Below are 24141 nucleotides of genomic sequence, written 5' to 3'. Positions count from 1 at the left end.
TTCCAAACCAGCCAGTTCCCAGTTCATTCCAAACCAGCCAGTTCCCAGTTCATTCCCAAAACAGCCAGCTCCCAGTTCATTCCAAACCAGCCAGTTCCCAGTTCATTCCCAAAACAGCCAGTTCCCAGTTCATTCCCAAAAGAGCCAGTTCATTCCAAACCAGCCAGTTCCAGTTCATTCCAAAACAGCCAGTTCCCAGTTCATTCCCAAAACAGCCAGATCCCAGTTCATTCTCAAACCAGCCAGTTCCCAGTTCATTCCCAAACAAACAGCCAGCTCCCAGTTATTCCCATTCTGTCTGGCAGCAGAAACAGTTCCCATAGTGACACACAGTGCTGAATTTATAATGCTTTGTGTTCAGATTCTGCTTTGCAAAATGGCAAAGAAGTTGGGATTCCAAGAGCATCCTGTTTGAATACTAGCAGACAGAAGGGTTTAGAATATGAGCTGTATTAAAGACCTACAAAACAAGGAGCAGACATCTATATTATTATCTCAAGAACTGAGAGAGATATGCAAATCACTTAAAAACTTTGCTCTTGGTCACCAGAAAGTTTTGATAGGAATACTTCATATCCTGTGGCTGCCATAGTTCATGTATTTTTGAGAATAAGCTCAGACCTCACCCCCCTGCCACTTGCTGCCCTCACAGAGATTCTGTCTTTTCTCCTGTTTTTCCAGACACTTTTGTTTCCTTGTCCTTTTTCTTCATTCTCCTGGCTCATAGGAGAATGCCTAACCTGCCTTTTGTCTGGAATGATGTGTCAGAGAGGAAGCAGAAGTTAGAACTTGCACCACGAGCTGCTGGGCAGCTTCTGCATCTGGCCATTAAGCATCTTTAGGTGCTGTAATTTAGATACTTGAAGGTGCTGCATTATATTACAATGAATTGCTTTGTGAATTACTACTGAGATTAATTGAATGTATGGCTCCATCCTGGAGAATGTGTCCTCTTGTTGTGATTAAGATAATGTATTGCTTGAAACAGAAGTTAAAATACATGTCAATTTTGACAGTCAGCAGAGCTGTCATTTAAGTTTTTTACCTCCAAAAAAAAAAAAAAAAGAATTTCAAAACATTTCAAGATAATTGTTTCCTTTCTCTCTGCTAGGGTTTTAAATTCAAGTATTTTATTTCAGGGTTCTGTTTAAATTGAAACTACTGCAGCATTATATGCAAAGAGAAACCAATCTCAGACGGGGAAAAAGAAGAAGAACCAAATATAGATTAAAAAGCTGCCTCTCCAAAGGTTTTGAAATATGAGAAGCCTGGCTCTGCATGTAAGATTAATGACAGCTACGTGTGTGATGAATAGTTCAGCTGAAATCAGGGGAAAGTTTTGCCCTAAGTATCTGCTGTTCCCAATGTTGAAACCCTGATATCACCCAGCCCTGCAGCAGGAGCCCTCTGCATCCCAACTGTCCTGCTCTGCACAGACAAATGAACAACAGAGAGAAATAACACCTATGCTTATAATCAACTTACATCACTTCATGACAAAAACATAATTTCTCTCCCTGGATATCTCTTTTTCATTATTTTTAAACGTGGTAATATATCAGCTTTGTTAGCTTATTAAGAAAAGCAGATAGGCAGCGGTGGCAGAGGCTTTGCTCACATCGTGGCTCATGAATGGAGCTATTCTTGTGCTTTAAATTGTCACTATTTTCCTAAAGAATAGACAAAATGAATATTCAGTTACTGTGCATTCAGGACTTCAATTTGTGGCCAGGGAGCATTCAAGGCTTCAGTTCTGTATTGGGAGCTCATGGGGAGATCTTCCAGCTCTGCCTCGCAGGGAACAGCAGCTCTGGACAGGGAAATGCAGAAGAGCTTCTGCAAGGAAGAGTCTTTAGTGGCTGATGTGCTTGAAAATTTGTATTTTAATATAAATGAATACTTCAAAGACTATCAGATTTTTTTCTATTAAAAAGCAGGTGGAAATAGTAAAATTAGGACAGCTTTTGGCCTCCAAAGGCTTCTGTAGTAATGGGGAAGCTCATGCTGCAGCCAAGTTGGTGTCTCATCACACCAGAGCAGCTTCCTGTGCCTTTTCAACACTTCTACTGCAAGGATCTCAAAGCTCTTCTCAGGCCCTACCTTAACATTGTAAAATCCTGCCAAGGTAGAAGGGAAAGCATATTCTTGTCCTTGGATCACTGTGGATTGTACAAGCTGCTCTGCAGGACATGGGGGAAAATGGTAAAAATATCCCTGATCCTTCAGTGAAAATATTGGTTTATATTTGTGTTTTCTGCCAGAGAGTGAAGCAGAGGCAATCCTTCCCACTTTTTGTGAGCAGTGGAATAGAAAGGAGCTCAGGAGTTCCTGAAGAATGGACATAAAAATTTATCTTATTAAGAATAATATTAAAAAAAATCTGACCCCAGAGAAATCTCTTAATGTACACATGTACATTTCTTATTACTGTTTGGGAGGAAATTCTTCAAAAGTTAACAAGTTACAGAAATATATTTTTTACACTCATTGTATTTGATATTAATTTCAAATGGAATAAATATGAGAAAATTAATTATATAGATAGCGCTTTTTTGGTTTAAATTGTAACTTTTAATTTAGAAAACCACAGAGGGCAAGTTGTTTAGGTGCCCAAACATAGAATTTAGGTAACTCACTGGAAGCCCTGAGGCCTTGAAGGTGAGTTCTAGATGCACTAAGGGGAGAGGGAGGAACAGGCTGTGTCTGCAGCTCCAGCAGGGCAGCAGAGCTGTGTTTGTGCTCCTCAGCAGCCTGCAGCACCCACCAAAGCATCACTCAGCACGATGCCAAATGGCTCCCATTGATGTAGACCTGAAAAAACTGCACAGGATGGGAAAGAAAAACATCTAGACAAAGCTGTGAAATGGATTACACACCGATATATGACTATATCTACATATCTAACTCTGTGTTTTCTTCTTTCCAGGGTGCTGAAAGAGATGGGCAACAGGGACACCCCTTTACAGCATCCTCCCCTCGTGCAGAGATGCTGGGAGATATCACAATGGAGCCAAATCCCAGCAGCATTTCAGCAGGAGCCTGCTAAACTCTGGTGAAGCAAAAGGGAGTCAGATCAGCACAAAGACAATAGAAATGTCTATATAATATCCCTAAGGGGCTGCCTGGCACTGGTCTCTCAGCAGAGCACACTGCATTACATTTGTGTTCTGCAAGGGGACAGTAACAAATGGAACTATCAGAAAGGGCCATGGATGCCTCCTCTGTCATTTTGAAGAAAACTAGAACTGTAAGAAGTCAGCCACACTGTATGCAAAGGAGGGTCTAAATGTACTGGAATAAGATTGAAGAGTTGACATTTAAATTGCAAGGCTGACATTTTTATGCATTTTTACATGCATGCTCTCATGGCTCTGTGGGTAGATGGAGGGTAGGAATGAGGAGGTGATGCCATCACCTCCTGATGATGGCTTGCAAAGGCAAAAAGAGAAATTGTTATTTATGGCAGTGCAGAACCTATCTTTCTAAAATGCTTGTCATTCAGAACAAAGATGGGGAAATCTCCTTGTTTTGCTGAAACTCTTGGAAAATATGTGCAAATACATAGCAAGGTTTCACACATATTTCCATATAATGCCCTTTCCATTGTCAGCCTGTTATACAGTTTTCCTTCAGCCATATTTAGTTCTGCTGGCCATGGGACAATGGCAAAGCTGCTTCCAGAAACTGAAGCTTCCCTTCAGCTCCCCTTCAGCAGAGTCTAAAGGTCTTACACCTGCCAGCACTGATGTTCTGAAAAACTCCAAAGTACCACCAAAAGACTCTTCAGACTGAATGACAAGACAGGGCTGAAAACAGTTTATGCATAGAGTCAATGCACTCAGCTTGAACCGTTATGCAGAGAAAATATTATTGCCTGAAACTCCCAAAACTACCTTGCAAAGCCTCTGAAGAGCTGTATGCTTTTGGCAGGTTACTTTTTTTCTGTCTTTTGGGTTTTGGGGTATTGTTGTTGTGTGGAGGTTTTGGATCATAAGCAGAGTTACTGCCTGGTACAACTTAGGACTGCAAACAGCATGCACAAAAAAATCCTACTTTCCAAAATGTCTTGTCTGACTATTTCTCAGGAAAGCAAGTGGTGAGCAGTGGATAACTTTCTGGGGATAAAAATGGTGCAAATACACTTCTGGATTTAGGGATCAGTAGAAAACCTCACAGCTCCAATCCTGATCCTTTTACAAACACAGCAGAGAATAGAGAGAGCAGCAACAATTGCAGTGCCCATCCTAACCATGATGTGAATTGTATATTACCACAGGCAGACTTCTGCCAAGGCTCAGCTATAAAAACCTCCAGCACTTCTCAATAAACAAAAACTCACTGCCCTGATTGAACTAGAAGGTGATGGCTGCAAATATGCTTTACTAACGTGCAAGCCAAATAAAGGTAGAATTGAACATTAAATCCACCAGCATTTCTTAACCCAGGACTTCTTCCCAACCAGAAATGCAATCTGTTAGCTTGCTAATTTTGATCCTGTCTTTTTCTATCTTCTTTGTTTTAGTGGTGAGTAGATCTGATTGAGAATTAGTTTGCTCCATTTAATCCTAATTCATGTGTGTCTCTGAGACTTCCTACCTTGTCTGCCTGTCCTGCTGTGGGTACCTAGAATGCAATAATCTACGGTTCACAAAGTTTTTATGATGACAGCAAGTCAGGGAAGGAGCTTCAACTGCACCAAACTATCCTTGTAATCAACCTTAACATAAATGTTGTCTCATTATGCACCTCTCTCCTCCAGCAAGGCAGAGTTGTTCCTGTAGAGATTTCCATGGCTGTGGGCAGCAGTCTTTCCAGCCTACCATGTGTGTTAGCTTTCATCTGCACCAGCAGATCAGGGAAGAAGGAACACAGATAATGTGTTAGTCTGGAAGCAATGCACGAGGGATATCACAGACAGATTAATCTGGCGCCTCAAAGACAACATAATTCATTTGGATGAAAAGGGGATTCTCCTCAGTGAGACAGGGAAAAATCTCCTTTTATTTTTTCTTGGCAGAAGAGTGAAACACGAGGAGAAGCTCTTGATGGGAAATGGGAATTCCATTATGGCTGCTGACACCCTCCTGGCCAGGGGCACTCAATTAGCCCCATGTCCAATTTCCTCTTTGGCCATTGGCTTCCATGGGCACTTTGTGCTCAGTCCCTAAATATACAACAGGCACAACATCACCTCTTCTGTCTCCTCCCAGTATAATGGCCAGGGATGTGATGGACACCAGTGGAACAGCCAGAACAGGAGAATTTCAGCCTCTCTGGGGAGCTGGGACTGCAAACCTTCCACAATTCCTGCTGGTCTGTAACACAGACAAACAAATCTTCCCTCTGCAAAGGTGAAGTCCAGGCCAGTGATGGTCACAGGATGTCACTGCAGGTGGTACAGCTTCAGCACTGTCAAGCTCTGCCCTCCAGCCTTCCCTTGGAAAATATATTATTGTAAGCACAGGTAATTTCTTGTAACTGTCAAGAGGCTTTATTTTTGCCTTCTCTGCTGTGATGAATTCCCTGTTAACCAGAATAATGTGACAAGGAATAATTGTCAAAGAGGTAAATTCATACTCAGCTCTTTTGATGATTTGGCAGCTTTTGAATTTGCACAGGCAGCAAGCAATGTTTTTTTTAATATGTAGGACTTGGATAAAAACAAATGTGTCCCAGTATACACATTTTATACACATTTTATACACATTTTATAATGGAAAGAGTTGTGGACAGATGTAGGTCAAGATTTCAGAGCAAGGATCACTCACTGTCACTCTATTTTGAGCTGGGTAACTTGCCACTCCCTGAAGATACTTGGTTTTCAGATCAAGTATAGGTCAACTCTCTTAGAAAATGAAACTTCCATGAAGGTCTGCTCATTTGGTGCATCATTATGCTCCACTTCATAAAAGCTCAAGTAGACTCCTCTTAACTCCAACTGCTATTTCTGCTGTGAAGATGAGCAAAAGGGGCTATACTCATTTCTCATCAGGAACCTGAATCAACACTCCTGGAAAACTCCCATTAGCTTGAATGTGAATTGCCTCATTCCAGTACAAAGTTATAAATATGGAGCATCACCACTGGCACAGAACTGACACCATTGTAAAATATTGAGGTGTGATTACCTTGGCCTGTTTTATTCTGAGTACTTCTTCAGTAATACAGTTTCTGAGGCTCACCAAAATTTGCAGTAATTCCCTAATTTGCATCAGAAGTCTGTCCTCCATTCAATGGCTGTTTAATGTCCCTGTAATTCCACAGGGCAGTGACACTGGGCACGTGGCTCTGGCATGGGGCCACCTGAACCACGGTGCTCCCTTTGCAGCATTTTATTAGCAAAAGGCCAGGTAAGGGAAAGAGTCCTCAAAGAGGTGTAAAAATAATAATAGCACTGAGATATTGATTTATAAGGGACTGGGTTTAGATTACAGCAGGATAAGCAATACTGAAATTCAACAGCAAGTTAAAAAAGGTATCGAAAATTTTACTATAGAGGGAAACGTGAGACAGAGGGAGCAACAAACTGAGGCTGGAGAGGAGAACAAAATGTATCATCAGCACAAGGAGCCCAGCAAGAAAGTGCAACACTTCAGCTTGACACCAGCCCTTGGCAAAGGCAATTGTTTATATTGGTGTTTTTCAGGCAGGAAAATAAGAGAAACGAGCAACTTGCCCAAACAAGCTGGGAAAAGAACTAAGAAGAAAAGCCAAGACCAAGGCTGTGGTCGTCACTTCTGCAGCACAGCGTTTCCCTGGAAAAGGAAATTATATTGAGAGGCACTGGCCTGAGAACCCTCCCCTGGAAACACTCATGGCTGGAGATGGGAACAGAGACTGGAGAGATCCTCCAGGGAAACAAAGACCAAAGGGGCAGCTAAGCCAAAACACATCATGTCACTAAATCATGTTTCTTTCTTGGAGGGATGAAGATTAATCAAACAGAACTAAAAGTGAGTCTTTGATAAAATGTTTAAGTGGCCACTCTTGAACTACAAATTATTTGCATCAACTAGAAGATGAAACATTAGTTTTCCATTATGCTGCAGGAAATAGCAGCTTGCTAAATAACTCTTTTAACTTTCCTCTGGCACCTATTGATTATATCCAATAGAAATTAAGAGTAGAAGGCAATTAAGTTCAAAATTTAATGGTGTTCTGCTCCTGTTAATTTACTGCCTGACCTGATCAATACATTACACTGGATAACAATCTATTCCACTGAGGCTTGGTTTCTCTAATGTCCCTTCCACTAAAATTACAGTAATGACAAACAACTAAATTTTCAGCAAATAATACTCAACCCCCCCCCCCCCCCAAGAAAACCCATAAAAATAATTAAAAATTGGATTATTCACTGTAGTGGTGAAAACAACAGCTTAAAACTAAATTGACTTTTACAGCACAGAGCTTGGACTTCATGAAAATATTAGATAAGCTACAACCTCAGCCAACAGAACCCTCTGGAAATTGAAATCTCAAGCAAGTTTTAAACATCTCACATACACAGCAGTACAAAACCCCCTCCCTTAATCTAGAAGGCAAAATTGAAGTGGGAAATTAAAGATCAATGGTAGTGAAAGCAACAATATTGTGCTGCTGTTGTTCTTTTTTCTACATAATGGTTTAGGTCTCCAGGTGAATACACACAGCACAGACTTTATGTATAACCAGCTCCATCAAAACCTACAAGCACAAAGTTAATTTGCATTAGGTTGCAGGTTTTTTTGGTCCTTTCTCCAAAACCTTGTAAGCACTTTTTAAATAACTGAACTGTTTCCTAAAGGAAACAAGGACATGGTGACATTTCTCACCTCCTTCTGTTCTCAGAGGTGACACCACGAGCTGGGTCCCTCAGTGCCACACAACCTTGGGTGGTCTTGGAGACCACAGAGATGCTCCTGCAATCCTGTCCTGCAGGCAGAGTCCTTGGGGTGGGTTGCAATAGGACACAAAATGAACAATACACACAGGCTGAAATATCTAAGGTAAAAAGAGGGTAGTTTATTTCTGAACTCTAATATTTACAGACTTTCAAAAGTGACCATGGATTAGAGGATGAAATTGTTACCTCTCTAGCTACACTGGTTAAATAACAGTCTATTAATTCTCTCTTCCTTTAGAAAGGAATGCAAAACAATCATTATTTACATGAAAAGTGTGTGAGAAACTCCATTACAAAAATGTAAACATCAGAAGGCTTAGAAGAACTTAGAAGAACAGAGTGACAGGGATGGACAATCCAGGTGCACATGGTGGCCAGCAGCCCAGCATTTCTCTCTCTGGAGCATTTCTCTGGAGAAGCACCAGAGAATCCCCATGGGACTGACTCTCCCATGTGTGTGTCTGAGTGCTCTCACTCTTGCCTATACAACTGGCTGAATTGAATCACTTTTTTGGCAAAATTCAACGTGTCAGCATAAAGTCAAAACAAAATATGATGAGGTTTTCTGAAAATATCCTCTTTGCTGATCAGCTGCATCCCTACTGGCATTCAGTGTGTAGCCAGCACACCATTAATCACTATGAAACATTTTCATTTATTTTGACACCAAAGAGAAATTGGAAGGAAGGATATTTTTGGATGGGAATGAAAAGCAGACTGTAGGAATATCTCCTTTTACCTTAGTGTTTCCCCAGACTTATTGTCAACCATGACCCTGTGGAACTGCTCCTCATGCTCTGTTCTCATCCTTCACAGGTACAGTAACACTGATCTGAACATTGCACATCTTTAATCTATTTATTGTACATTCTTTCAGGTTTCAAAAATAAGAAAGCAAATCCAAATATTTGAGGTTATTTACTGCATCCAGTATTATCTACACAACAAGTCTGCTGATGCTGCAGTGTGGCTTCTCTTCACTCTGTCTTGCCCACAGCCCAATTTTTCTTCTCACTATGTGAAGCCTCTGCTCCTGCCCTTGCTGGATGCCTGCCTTGTTTTGCAGCATAAAATAGCAGCTTGTATTTTTTTTGCTAGATTTCAGAGTGCAAATACAGCCCTCTTGGTCTCTGTGAAACTCCTGGGAAGAACCTCTCAACATCTATGGTGTTGTTTTCTTAGTGAAAAAACCCAAAACCAAAATAATACAGTAATAATTCCAGGCACCTGTCATTTTTAGCTGAAAAATTCTATAGGAAGCAGCAGCATCTACAATCTTGACATATTGCAGCATGCCATGAAGTGAGCAAATGCAAGGGTAGACATAACCAAAAGATGTTGTACAAGCAGGACACCACACCAACATGGCTGATTTGTATTCCACAAAAAGATACATGGAGCAAGACCTAATATTTCAGGAAAAGCTGGCAGAGCAAGTGCATGATCCATACCCTGAGCACAGGGATACTGCAGTAAGCCTTGCCCATAATTCTGCCCAAAAGCTGTGGACTCAGCAGAACAGGAAGGGCTCTGGCTGGCCCTCCTGCTGCTTCTGACCTGCCAGCACTGCTGATGTCCCTGGCTCCACATTTCCTCTGGGTCCCTCACCGCTAGACACTCATACTTAGGAAGGGAAAGTAAAAAATGTCCGAATACCAGAACAAAAATATAACAGAATTTGGCAAAATAACATGAATACTTCCTAAAATGGCACAGGTTCCCAGCAAAAGCACAGAGCTGCACTCACAGTGCTGGTGAAGATGCAGGTAATTAAGATGCAGGTAATCCTTACAGGGTCTCTCTACTAATGATGCTATATTGAAATTGAAAGAGCACATTTATCACTTTGCACTTTTAGCAGCATTTAGTAATAGAGACCAGTGCATTATATTTGCTTCTTATCTCATACTATGCAAAGCAGAGCCCAGCAAATGCTTCACAGCCAGCAATTTATTTGATTTAGGACTGCATTTTGTATCCATGAACAATCTGCTAGTTGAGTGTGGTGATTACACTTTGGTTATTTTAGAACTATTTGGTGAAAAAAAAAAAGTGAAACAGGACAGTTTGCTCTCTAGCTACTGCAGTAACATTTCAGTCATGCACCACTGAGAGTTTATTAGCTGGGTTGAAACCCTCCAGTCTAAACCAGCAAATTTATTCCTGGAACACTGCTTCCTCACAGGTCACCATCTGTATGGATTAGACCTGAGACCTGGAGGTTGTTTATAGAAATGAATTTGTATGGCTGTTTCTATTAGTTTAACAGTAATCCAATAATAAATTATTCTAATCCTATTTTTCTTTTAAAATGCCAGACTATTTTTCTTTGCAAACATAGACAGGAAAGGAAAAAACCTGAAAAACCCAACTAATTAAAGAATGTTAAATCAGCAGGGCAAAGTCCCTTACAAGTCCCTTTAATATAAGTATTCACAGACAATTTTTTTTTCTATACAGAATATACTTATTTTAACAGTTAGCCTGCAATAGTTTTGTCATTTCTGCCCCAGAATTCAACATTGAATCAGAGCAGCATTTTCACACCACCTCCACTGACCTTTATGGGGCTGGGCTTCCTTTCTCTCAGATGCCCAGAAAAAGCCAAGATCACTGCAGGTTTCTCCTGGGAGGAGGGAGGGAAGGGCAGCCTGGCAATTCCCCCTGGGCTGTGCTCGGCCAGAACTGACCCAGGCACCAAAGCAGCCCCAAGTGCCAAACCAGCCCCAGGTACCAAACCAGCCCCAGGAATGCCAAACCAGCCCCAGGAATGCCAAACCAGCCCCAGGGGTGCCAAACCAGCCCCAGGGGTGCCAAACCAGCCCCAGGAATGCCAAACCAGCCCCAGGAATGCCAAACCAGCCCCAGGAATGCCAAACCAGCCCCAGGAGTGCCAAACCAGCCCCAGGAATGCCAAACCAGCCCCAGGAATGCCAAACCAGCCCAGGGGTGCCAAACCAGCCCCAGGAATGCCAAACCAGCCCAGGGGTGCCAAACCAGCCCCAGGAATGCCAAACCAGCCCCAGGAATGCCAAACCAGCCCCAGGGGTGCCAAAGCAGCCCCAGGAGCTGCTCCCATCAGAGCAGGGCTGGGCTCAGTCAGTGCAGAGCAGTGGGAAGCTGCCAACACTAACTTCCCAAAGGTTAACACTTACAACTACATTTTGGCTGATATTTCCAAAGCTGCCTAGAGGGAATGGATGCCCAGTGCCCATTAATTCTAATAGGAGCTGGGCAGGCACAGTCCTTGTGAGGGTAGGACTATTTCAGCCTATTACTGGTGGTGACATAAGGTTTGATATTGCAGGAGCCTGATTACCTGCTGGGAGCACTGAAGCTAATGCAGCTCCTATATTTTGGCTTGAAAATTGAATATGCAAAATGCATGAAGTGTGTGGCTGTGCTTACCATAAATAATGAGTTTAAAATGAGAGTGGTTCAGATGGAAAGGGTCTAACCCAAAGCTAGCTACAAATGAGTGCTCCTGATGATTTGAGAAATACACTGATAGGATTCAGGATTTCACTGAAGACCTGTGAATAAGAGTTGTCACATTCAGAGCTTAAGCTTCTAACCTGGTTTGTCAATTTATTCCTTCTATTAGGAAATTGTATCAGATTTCAAAAGGTGCCATGAAACAGTAAACCACAGACCTGGGTGATTTGCAATTAGGTTTGAATTTTAGGAATTTCAAAACCTCCCCCATTCATTCTATTTATCCAACCTAGCTACACAAAACCCATTCAGACCATGTCTATTGTAACCACAGATCATTTCTGATCACAGTTTCAATTAGGCCATGTGTTAATGAGCAGCCCAGCTGGGAAACCTGCAAACTCAAATGGATACATTTTGCTAGAATCCCCACTTGTGGACACCAGGGGTTATTCGTAGAGTGCAAGCCAGGTAGCAAAACCATAATTTACTTAATTTGTGCTTGCAAATGCCGTGGGGTCTTTTTTCTGCAATGATCACACAGAATATACAAGGGCTGTTTCAGAGGAGTAGTGCAATTCTGCAATGCTGCCTCATTATTGCTCATCCAGGGAAGTCCAGGATTGCCATCTCTGACAAACAGAATAGAATAAAAATATCTAAGTCAATATTTACAATGGAGAATTAATTAGTTCCACTGCTAAAGCTGATTTATCAGCAGGTTATTGCAAATAAATGAATAAAAAAGAGATACCAATGTTGCTCAACCAAACAATAAAAAATGATTGTATCAAATAAAGCCAAACTGTAACTAAAGACTTCAAGAGGGGTTTTGTTGGCCTCTAACATGGAAATGAATTTTATGAGTCTGCTGTACAGCATTTTGTCTTGGCTTTTATGTCTGTGATCCATCTATTGCTCACCAGTATGCTGCAGTGTTATTTGATCAAATAATACCAATTAGTTTGCATTTTGTGGGTGAGACAAAAGACACTGGAAGTCTTCAAAATCAGCTGTCATCCCTGGTGGGAAGCTGTTGCCAACCCCCTCTTAGAGCTGGTAGTACTCTTCTAATTTCCAAGCTACATTTAATGATGAGGAGTTTATATCAATTAAACCCCCACTGCTTTCTTAGTCCTTCTCTGCCCAAAGGATGCAGATTTTCTTCTCTGCTGCCCTGCTCCTGTGCTCTGTGGTGGAAAGCAGTGGTCACTGTGCTATTCCCCATCCTGCTCAGAGCAAGGGGTACCTGTGTCCTTGGATAACCAATGTATATATTACATTATATTTATATTATATATTGGATATGCAGGTGTTCACTGCACTAATGAACTTGGGGTTTTATATATAACAGGTGCTCTGGTTTTAAAAAGTGTCCATCCAATTGGCAATTTTCAAGAGGAGGAAAGGAAACTTCTAAAGGAAATAGAGTTCATTTGTTATTTGCATAACTATATTACACACAACTGTATTTGATGGTATTTTGTGGAGGGGTCTGGAGAAAAAGGAGAGGGCATTTTGTAATAAGAAAACCAATAGAGAGAGATGTTTTCTACTCTCATTTGAGTTAATGGGAGATTTGCCTTTGTCCTCAGTTAAGACAGTGTCATTTGCTTCTCCATTTCATTCCTGAGTGATGGCTTGTGCTGATGTTTCACCTTGCTGTTCCTGAGTTCTGGGCACATTTGGAAGACAAAAAAAAAAAAATGTACTGACCATGCACATGCATCTTGAAAACTCTGCTGTATGGTTGCTGCCTAGGAGCTATAATCAAAAGGAAATGATTACACAAAGCCACATATTAAAAGCAATCCATCTGCCTGCAGAATAGTTTTTATGTACTAATAACATAGGGCAGAATGGTTAAATTGTGGAGCACAGCTCCACTCCTCACCACTGTCTTCTGCATGATGGTTTCAAGAGGGAGAGGCAGCACTTTTTAAGTAATATTGAAATTTGCCATCCTCCATCTTGCTGAACCATGAGCAGTTATTGTGACAAACTGAATGCTCTTTGAGAACAGCTCCCAAAGAGGAATAATGCTTTCTTTGGTACACAGGATTAGTAAACTGCTTTTTGACACCTGCATATGGAGACCTGTTCCAAACTCTGAAGGCTACTTACATGCTGAGTAGCACATTTCCTCAGCAAAAAGTCTAAGATTTGATAGAAATCCCTTGTTTGCAATGTCCTTACTTTATTCCTAAAAGACAATTCTGCAATATTAATACACAAAAATCTCCCAAAACAAACTCCAGACTGACAAACTGCTGAGGGGCTTGGGACCTGCAGTGACCTGGTGGTATTCTGAGAGGAGGAACTGTCAATGTGTCTCTGATCAATTGTATGGATAATTGATCCTCTGAAATCAATGAAACACTTGTTGACTTGCCTGCTTCCAGCTGCAGTTGCCAGATTAATTCACATAGTTCAACACAACAGATAATCTCAGTGCTAAATTAGTGACTCCTATCTGAATTCTCTTCATCAGTAAAAGGAAAAATGATGTGTTTGCTTCCTTCAAAGATTTGGTCACTGCCTCTTTAAAATTCCAGTGTGTAATAGCTTCAAGTTCTTGTTTATTAATTTAAAGAGAGCTCACTGTGGAGGAGCATTCTTCATTCTTACTTAATCATCCACTTCTTTTGTGTTCAAACCCTAATCCCACAAACCACAATCAAGCCTTGTGAACCAGCTCCATATTTATAGATGGAAGGTAGCTTTGAAAGAAAAGAAAAAAAGGCTTCCTGCTCTGCAATACTCCAATCAGGTATTTTCTCTAGTGTATCAGAGACACCTGTAGGCACACATTTGGTGTCACAGTGCACCAAATCCACAGCATCTGATGCAGAAAAGGTGTGTGGTGTGAGCTCATGCAGAATTAGCCACTTAATAACATGGTCTTCCCTGGCAGAGATAAAATATCATCAGAATTCCTGCCAGGATTTGGTGTCAGAGGATACAGCACAGATGCTAACCCGACCCTAATGTTTCCCTAAGCTCCCCTTGGCCATGGATTAGCTGGACACTGGTCCAACACATTCCCTGAGGACTGTGAGCAAGGATTAATAGCCAGTCCTGCTCATTTTCCTAAACCCTCCAAACTGTGCCCTCATTTGGCACAAACCTCTCAGGCTTTCAGGAGCCAGTTTACACAGGCTGAAAATCTGGGTGTCAAATCACTTCCTGAGAGCATTCTGGATGCTGCCCTTGGGCTGTGCATGTGGATTTTGCCACACAAGGGGAAGATGAACCCAGGGCTTGTTTAAAGGCTGGGTGTAAAGGTTTAACCCTCCTGCTCCTAAGGTACCACACATCCTCCATCAGCTGCATCACCTCTCCACACAGGTGCAGTAAACGTAGCAAATCTTTCTGCTTCTGCCATGCAGGGCAGATACACATCAGGCTGCACCTTCCTGATGTCTGGAAAGCTCTCCCTCAGCACTGCTGGGTGAAGGGTTGTTGTGAGAAACCTTCCTTAGCACTGCTGCAGCTGCTTTTGCCCCTAGATCTGCCATCCCCCCCATCACAGGGGGCTGAGCCTCCTGTTCTGGGCTCACCAAAGCAGTGAGACCCCTTGGCCTGGTTTTCTCTGTGCTCTCCAGGCAGCCTGACCAGCCCTGAACCTGAGCCCATGCTCCTGCCCGTGGCTTCACCCCTGCAAGGGAATTCTCTCCAGGCTCTCTTTTCCCTTCCAGCTCCTGCCCCTTTTCCCTGTGGTGCCTGGCATGGCTGGCTGTCCTCCCTGCCTCCAGCCCCTCTTCCCAGGCTCTTCCAGTGCTGTGATTAACACTTAATGCTGCCTATCAGAGGAGAGATCTCCTACTGTTTTTCCATTTAGCCTCTAGTGGGTTTATTGCAAGTATTTGAGCAAAAGGTTACTTTCCTCTGTACAGAGGTGAAGTAATTATATGTTCCTGTGTGTCTTTACAGTGCTCCAGAGCCATGCCATTCCCTAATTTCACCGTGGGGATGCTGTTTGTGCACCTTGGCTGGCTGTGAGGGCTCTGCTCCCTCTGAAATCTGCCAGCTGGAACCTGGGAAAGCGACCACCCCTCACACAGATGGAGACAGTGCTATGCCTTACAGCCTTTTTTTACCCCTCTTAAGTAGAAAAAGAAAATTTTTTCCTGCTGAAATTGGGATTTAAGTGAGCTCTCTGTACTTCATCAGGGGTGGATTAGTCAGCTGTTCTCTGAGCTTGATATTAAAAAGGGTGGTTGCTTGGCTGTGCAGGAAACCACAATGTCACTGGAAAAATAAAGAAATATAAAATATAGGTGGGGAGACAAATGATAACTGCAATGAAGAGGTACTCATACAAACCCACAGTCAGAAGCTCTCATTAGCTGCACCATCCTCTCACCAGGAGGACAGGAGCATCCATTCCCCTCTCCCAGGGCCTGCTGCAGTGTGCATGCAGCAGGATCAGCCCAGCCCTGGCTGGGACATGGGGGAGCACCTACCTGGGAAGCCCTGACTGCACCTGGCTCAGGTGAGTGCAGATTTGCTCCTTGAACGTCCTGCCTGTGTGCACCTTGATCACAGAAAAACATCCCTGTGTGTCTGAGCAGCTCTGGCTGCTGGAAGGCACCACCCGTGACAGGGTGGCTCTGCAGAACAGAAATACACACACACACACATATATATATATATATGTGTGCATAGATATGGATCCATATGCCCACACAGAGATTTGTTTGCACATCCACTTGCTCAGGGAGAAGCAGAGCCTCTCTGCTCTCCCCAGGCTGCTCACTGATGGGCTGGGTTCATGAGGCTGTGCCCTGACACAAAATCTCACCCAGCACTGGCAGGGTCAATCACACACCTCCCCTCTGCTCCCTTCAGCCTCTGCCCTGCAAAGGGAAGGCAAATTGGTAATGAGAGCCTCTGTGCCTGGGTAAATGAATTAATTACTCTGCATGGCTGCTGCCAGCTTTGCTTTTGCTCCCTCTGAAGTCAGCACCTCTCAGGATCTGGCTGTGATTTCAGGGTGGCTGCAAGGGCGTTTCAAGAAGACATGATCTGGACAAAACAAAAGCCTAAAATATTTCAGTAAAGTTAGACTTCTCTGCCCTCCTCTTCTATTTTTTAATAGCACATGAGATACTCTGTGACTTTTTTTCTGAACTTGCTAAAAAGATGTCAGTGGAGAAGAGAGACATTTTTTTCCTCCTTACAAATGAAGTCATCTGAATTTCACCAAAATAAAAATAAATATGAGCTTACTGCTTGGTTCCAGTGGTGCTGCAGAAGGACAGGGCTATAGATTTTCCCAGGAGTGTGGAATAATTCACCAAGGCTGCTCATTATTCATATAGACAGTGAATTAATAATATGGGACCCTGAGATCTCTTCTTATCTAGGCCGAAGCACAGCTAGAGGGATGAGAAGCTGACTCCTTGGATTTCAAAAAGCATTTTTCCCCCTTTCTTCAAGAAATAAGAATTGATTGAAAGTATTTTCACAGAGTGGGAAAAAAAAAGGCTTTCTGGTGATACCACCTAAAGTACACATTAGATAAATAGAAAACTATTGGCTTTGTGACTGTGAACTGTTCTCACTTGATGTAAGTGCTGATAGATACAGGATTATCTCTAACAAAGCATTTACTAAGGACCTGACCCAAAGTCAATAGGAGTCTTTCATTTGACTCTACAAGGCTTGAATCCTGCTTTCACTGCAGGCAGAGCCAGGAAGTGTCTGTGCATCCCCTGCCCACCCCTCAGCTGGTGCAGTGCTGTGGGAGGATGCTGAGGCTGAGCACCAGCACGAGGGGCTGAGCTGCACCTCTGTCCTGAAGGAACACTCCTGAATTATGGATGCTTGCTCCATAATTGGTGTCTTATCCATAATGTAAAAATAAAAATAAATGAACTGATGTCAACAGGGTGGCTGCACTTACTGTCTGCCTAGGGAGAGACAGACCAGATGGGACCATTTTGTTTGTGGGTCCTGGGTGGGAGAAAGCAGGGCAAACACAGCAAATGGAATGTGTGCTGTGAATGCTGTCCTCTCTCTGCTCCAACTATTGCACATGGAAAAATAAGGATGAGCAGCACCAATTATCCAGCAGCTCGACTGGAGAGGTGTGAGGTGCTGGCCAAGAGAGGATTAAAAGTCAGGGAGTTTCCACTGGTCAGTGACCTCATGTTTGGCTTGGTAGTGCTGCCCTGATGAAGTGTGATGTAAATTCTAGTGTGATGTCAAACTAGCCACATGGTGGCTAGTGATCCTCAAACTAATAGAAGTGATCCTCAAACTAACAGAAATCTGAAGCATGTACATGTGTGCTAATATTTCATACATTGTGGAATGAAACTTGAGGTGATCCAAAATCAATCTGTGAAAAATGAAAATACTGGCTTGATTTTATTTTATTTTTCTGTATCAGTGAATGACTTTTCTTTCCCTGATGCATGACTGGTATAAAACAGGACAAGAACAAACCATGGAGACTAAACCACTAATCCTGCTGCCTTAGGGTTAATGCCTCAATCCTGTGTTGCAGAAAAAGTGGAATGGAATCACCTCATGTGTCTGCAGAGGCCTTTCTTACAGGTACAATTTAGAAGGAAGAGATACTGCTAAGAATTTTAGTAGCACCTTCCTTTTTGCTCATTGGTTTTCACCAGTGTTAAACCCACCTCATTTCCTAAAAGCACTGGCAATATGCACAACCTGCGTGAAAGTTCCTTTGTGGCTGATTTCAAAAGCCAGTGCAGGTGCTTTTCTGTTATTCCATACTCTGTGGTCCAACAAATTTCACAGATAATTATGCAAGAAATATGAGGTTGCCTGTGAAAGAGTTTAAAATAGCCTGGAAGAAGATTGAAGGGAAGAGAACAGAAAAATGAAGCATTAAAAATATGTGTGTCTGAGAGCACTGACTGTAACACAGTAAACTCCAGTATAGACGAACAAATTATATATTATTCACAAGCCTTGAAGAACACACAGACATAACCACCTACTGACTGTACAGGATGCTTCAATACCACTTGAAAGGATATGGTACAAAGCACAATATCCCCAGTATAAAAGTGACAGTATTAAAAAAATATAAGTATCTTTTTTATATAGTAATGATATGACAAAGGAATAAAACCTCAGGCCACAGGAGAAATTGCACCAGTGACAGAGATTTCTGCTGAGGCACCTGAGGGCCTTCATGAGCCCACGGGAAATGCTGGGCATTGCTTTCCCCAGAAAAAGGGACTTGCCCTGGAGAGGTATTTGGGCAAATAAAGAAAATAATAATATCCATGGCAGAGAGCTGAGCAGCCTGATGCCCATGGTATATGCTCTGGCCAAGTGGCAGGCAAGATAAACTGTAGAGAGGGAAGGGAGCATTTCAAGCCATCCTTCGAACAAAAAAGACCTTGAAGTAGTGAAGGGAATCATGAAAGTAAATGTGCAACAGAATAGGCAAAGAAACAGAAACTGGTGTCCGTGTTTCATGGCAAGGTTTGGCTTTTGTTTTGCTCCCACTGTTGCTACTGCATAATTCACTGGTGATGGAGGCAGCTTTTAGGACAGTGTCTACTGAATACAAAGAATCATTTATGACTTCTGAGGCTGCCATGGCCTGGCCTCACTACACTTTATTGAGATGAGACCCCAAAGAAAAAGTTTGCTGGACTTGGCAGGAAGTGATGCTTGGGAATGCACATCAACTTCATGCCCTTCACAGTACAAACAACCTCAGCCTGAGTTTTCTCCCATGCAGGAGCAGGACTGCAAGCCAAGCCCTGTGTACCGGGATGGTGTGCTTCCCATGATCAGATCTCACAGCAAAAGGGACAAAAGGACCATTCATCAGCCCTGACACTTATGAAAAATGTTAAGATGGCTCCTACAAATAACTGTATTCTCTGAAAGAGAAAACAAAGCCAGCTCTCCACACAGCCCAGCTGTGTCCCAGAGCAATAGCTGGTAGGGGTGGAAGGCAATGCAATCTCTCCTCTGCATCATGGACTCAAACTGCCAAAGCAGCAGCCTTGAGGAGGTGTTTGCTGATGAAATTTAACTGGGAAGCACCAAAAGCTGGATCCCAATGCCATTAAATCACAGTTTGACAGGGCAATACTGAGGTTCAGCCTGCTTTATACACACTAGTACATAGCCATGGGGTGGAGATGGCTCAAGGTGGTGATCAACCAACAGCCAAACTGCTCACAGGGGTCTCCCAGTCTTTGGCACCTCTCAGAAGTGTCTTGGGGTGTGAGTATATTGCTTGAAGTATTATATTGTGAGTATATTGCTGAACACCTGTGGATATTTAATTAGGACTCAAGCAAGATTTCTTTGTGACACATTATGGCTTGAAATTGTACATATTTACACACTGTAAATAAAACCTGGTGTGAGATTAACAGGCCTGAAACCTTTCAATATGGTAGACAAAGAAGGTAGAAAGTTCAAAAGGTGACCTTTTGAAATGTTCTCCTGCACAAAATAAACAGCAAAGCCCAAATCTTTGTGTGAGTTAAAGCACTGACGTCAGTGGGACTCCCATGGGGAGTCTTGGGCGTTTGTCTTTACAAGAACAGAACCACCAAATTGGAAAAAGTTTTGACTTAAACCAGGTCAGTATGTCAAAAGCCACAAAGCAAAGTCTGGGATAAAACAAAGGCCAAAGCAAATGTCCCTTGGATTAATTTTTACCAGCAGCATATTGGGCTTTTGAACTGTTCTCCAGCCATCTACAAAAGCAGCTATGGGCTGACTACAACCAAACTTGAAAGGGGAAGACATTCCTTTGTAGTTCACGTTTGCTGGCTTTGAAGTCACAGAGAGTCTTACCAGTGACTTCAATGGGACTTGCCTTACACTTTCATATTAGCCATTGTTTTATCCTAACTCCTTTCAAAATTCCAGACAATAACATTTCTCTTTATTGTAATCCTGACAGAGCAATTAGGCTCCAGTCCACACCTGCACCCGACTTTTTTCTTCACACAGCACTCTTTGAGCTTCTCTTCTCTGAACAGAGTTATGAGGGCTGAATTAATGGTGTCTCTCTGCTCTATCTGCTGCCTCTGTATTTCACGACCTGATGAAGAACATGAAATTCTTCAAGGCTTGTACAGCCTGATCTTTGGTTACAACCAGCTGTAGTTTTCACCTAGGCTTTATGAGTGTGCTTAGCAGAAAAAGAAAAGCTTCTTTTTATCAGGGTAATTAGGCAATAACAGAATGACAGGTTGTGGACTAAAGCATAATCATTCACAGGTGCATTCATAGCATGGTTTTAATCATGAGTTCAGAAGCTGAACTGCATTCCCAGTGTAACAAGCTATGAAAACTTGTTATGAAATACTATGAAACACTACTTCATAATTTAAAAATTTGAATGTGTTTTTTAAATAATAAAACATTTCCTTTTGTATCTTTAATATATAAACCAGATATCCACATGGCAGAAATATCTGCTGAGAAGACATGAGATTCTCATTCCTCTAAGGGAGCCCCTATTCTCTCACCTTCTTGGTATCAAATCTGCAAGAATGATCTTTGTCTGCACAATATTCCATTCCACAACACCCACCAATATTCCTGTCTAACTACAACTCCTGTCTGAGGTATACTGGACCACTCCCTGCTCCATTCTAATGCCTTGGCAGCCTGGGATTGAGGAAAGGTACCCAGAAGAAAACATTTTTCCCAATATTTTCTTGCAGAGCTCCCCACTCTCGCCTGGGGTGAAGCTGAGTGCCAAACACAGACCCAAAGAGGAAACTCTGGGTGCTACCAAAACTGGCAGAGACACCAGTACCCATGGGATTTCAACACAGAAAGAGTGAGGAGAGCCCAGCACAGAGCCTACAGCGCTGCACAAAACCAACCTGTGGCTCTCTGAAGCACCTGTGGGCTGGTACAAACAACACAACATTCACCCAACAGAACAGCGAGGGATTTTTACAAGATACTCCATCCCACAAAGCTGCTGCACTGAGGGATTCTGCAGCACAGAACAGCTTTTTTGGGAAGAGTAACTAATGGGATTAGTACGACTTACCCCCCATCTTCTTATGAGATTTATATTTCGCTGAGCACTTCCCAGCTGTGGCTCTCCCCCTGATTGCTGTGTGGTTTCACCTTGCGGTGCTGGCAGGGGAGCCCCAGAGAGGAAAACACCCTGTGGAGCTAAACCTCATATGAAACCCAGACACAAATAAAATGGTGCTTTTCCTTCAGAAAAAACCCCAAAACCAAACCAAATCGCCATGACAAGCAACAGCAGCAGTGATTTTAAAAGACAAAGATTTTTTTCCTGCTTTCTGTAATGTTCATTTCAGGGCTAGAATATGAGATTCATTTATTTATGTTATTTTGCCACTGACTTTCCAAATGACTAATTAAATCAAAATGAATAGCAGTTGTCCTTTGAAATATTTATGAATCAAAACTAATGTGGCACCGAAGGGGCCCCGTGAAGTGACTCAAGGGATAATTTTATCCAGGTATTTATCAATAATAAATCTCTTATACTCATCAAAGCATCCATACTGGGCAATATTCTTCCAGTTTTCAGTTAAACCTTAACATGATCCATGTGCACAGAGCTATGCACTGAAGTAGCAAGAAAGTGATCTAAATATATACTTATGCTTATAGATTTTTATATTTCATTAAATAAACAACACAACAGAATTTCTATGCACAATCTATGGATTTACAGCTTTCTACCTCTAATGGATGGTACACAAACAGAAACATATACACAGGAGGAGCTACTTGCCATCAACACAGGAAGGTCTGTTTCTTGTAGTCCCAGCCACTTTCCCAGGTAGACAGGAGCATTTTACTGTTTGTGATCTTTCCTCAATTCGATTCTTATTACAGCATCTGTGTGCTGCTATAACTTCACACGTTCCTCCTTCTGGCAAAAAAAAAAAAAAAAAAAAGAAGAAGAAAAAAAAAAAAAAAGAAAAGAGAATATTGACACTCTGATTAGGAAGAGCAGCAGTGGCTAATCAAAGCACCCAGGCGTGCTCCTGTCTGCCTCTGCCCAGCTTCTCTACAGGTGGGATTACAGTTTTATTTCCTTCTTTTTGTGTGCTCCCAAATAAGCCAGGTACTGCTACACTACATTTTTTAATAGAAAACATAGATAAGTTCCCTTGCCTTTCTTATATTAGAAGTCTCTGTGACATCCACATAATTTCTGGCCTAAAAATAATGATGTCAATGTCTAGGCCTGAAGAAATGTGGGTAAAATACTACAGAAAATGTGCAACCAGTGTTGGCTGGTTTTATGCTTGCAATATTGGAAACCTTTTTCCCAAATATTTTCTCATACAAGGACAGAGACTAAGGGAATCCATCTAGAAATAAGATATTTCTTCAAATATTTGATTCTGTGCTAGTTCTCAGCCCTTAGGGAATGACAGTCTCCCCAGATTACAGGGCGGCCCAGCAGCACTTCCCTTTGCTCTCCCACTCACTAGATTGGCAGATTTAAGGCAGGAAACATTTCCACTGTGTGTGAGATCATCAGGTTTAATTTGTCTCCTCCCTAATTGTTCTTTCTGAGCATTTGCAGTAGTTTTATTAGAAGGAGAGCACAGGGGGGTGATCGACAGATCCATGGTGGCTTTGGGCTTATGAGTGCTTGGTGTTTGTGCCATATGCTGAGCACAGAAATGAAGTGTCAGGTGGGCCATTCCCCTTCACCTCTGCTCTGCAAGGAGACAAACACCACGGTGGGCTAATGCCCTGCCCAGGTAATTTCTCCATTCCTCAGTTCAGATTGCATTTAGCTCACAATCACTCAGTGTTTAATGGTGTCAGGCTGCTCCCTACAGATATCTGGCTGCTTTCTGAAATTACAGCACAAATTTGGCAGGGTTTGTTTCAACTTAGCACAAAACCTCATGTGCTGCCCACTAAAGGGCAGGATGTGCAAGATTTTCTAGAAAAGCATTATTTCTTCATGCCATTAAGTACATGCTGCTTTTACTGCAGCATAAACCACATTAATCCTATCTTTGGATTTCACTCTTTTTTAAAGAATATTGAGAGCTTTTGGCACTGTGTGCTGTAGGAGAATAAGAAGTGTGGAGATGCTGATCCACATCTGGCTGTGAACAAAGGGTTTTGGTAGAGGTCTGGCAGTTCAGTGGCATTTCCCTACCAGGAGTTCTGGTACCTGGGTTTTCTACAAATATGGCATTTTTAGTGAAGCACTGGGCAGGTAGGCAGGGTGGATTCTGCCTTGCCTGATGTTGGTCATATGGGGGAGTTTGCAAGCATGAGATTAATTCTGTAGTGAACATTGAAGTCATCTGGAGAGACATGCTGCTGCACCTCTCAGTTATTAGGTGTGTTTGGGCTGCTGACACAAGCTTTCTGAAAGCCAAAAGGTGTCAAAAAAGAGAGATCCCAACAATTCAGAGAGCCATCCTCTGATAAATGGGCTTTGGAGTGTATCTGAGGAGTAAGAGGAATTGTGATAATCAACTCAGCCCCAAATGCTTGCATTTTCTATGAAGTAATCCTTCACACAAACTCCCTGTTCCCCTATCCAAATTGTATTGAAAGCAATGAAAAGATTCTCATTGGTTTAATCCATCTTATGGTCATGCCCTAGGAGAAGAGAGATTTGTGATTTTATTGATTGCAACTTCAACAATAAAGATAATGTACACAGTAATAAGCATTTCTAATTTTAGACTACATAGACTGTGTGGTAAATATTTGTGAATAAACTAAATCTTTAATTTTCTCTATAAATTTGCTGTATGAGTATGAAGAACCACATGACCTAGTCATGCTTATTTGGTTATCTATTCAAAATAATGGGTTGTGGTGGA

At 42.2% G+C, this 24141-nt stretch overlaps 1 protein-coding gene across 2 annotated transcripts in view; it reads right to left on the bottom strand.

Annotated features, from left to right (window-relative positions):
• Positions 1-24141, bottom strand: part of TAFA1 (TAFA chemokine like family member 1) — a 213179-nt gene that overhangs the window by 19470 nt on the left and 169568 nt on the right. Inside the window, exon 3 of one of the 2 annotated variants that reach the window (XM_054515994.1) lies at positions 22068-22205. In XM_054515994.1, coding sequence (XP_054371969.1) covers positions 22068-22205 — 138 coding nt within the window. Of the gene's footprint in view, positions 1-22067; positions 22209-24141 lie in introns of both variants that reach the window. The other variant, XM_036390884.2, reaches the window with a different exon arrangement.

This window comes from Molothrus ater, chromosome 11 (assembly GCF_012460135.2).
Source record: "Molothrus ater isolate BHLD 08-10-18 breed brown headed cowbird chromosome 11, BPBGC_Mater_1.1, whole genome shotgun sequence".
Lineage (NCBI taxonomy): Eukaryota > Metazoa > Chordata > Aves > Passeriformes > Icteridae > Molothrus > Molothrus ater.
This window is presented reverse-complemented; position numbering and strand designations above follow the sequence as displayed.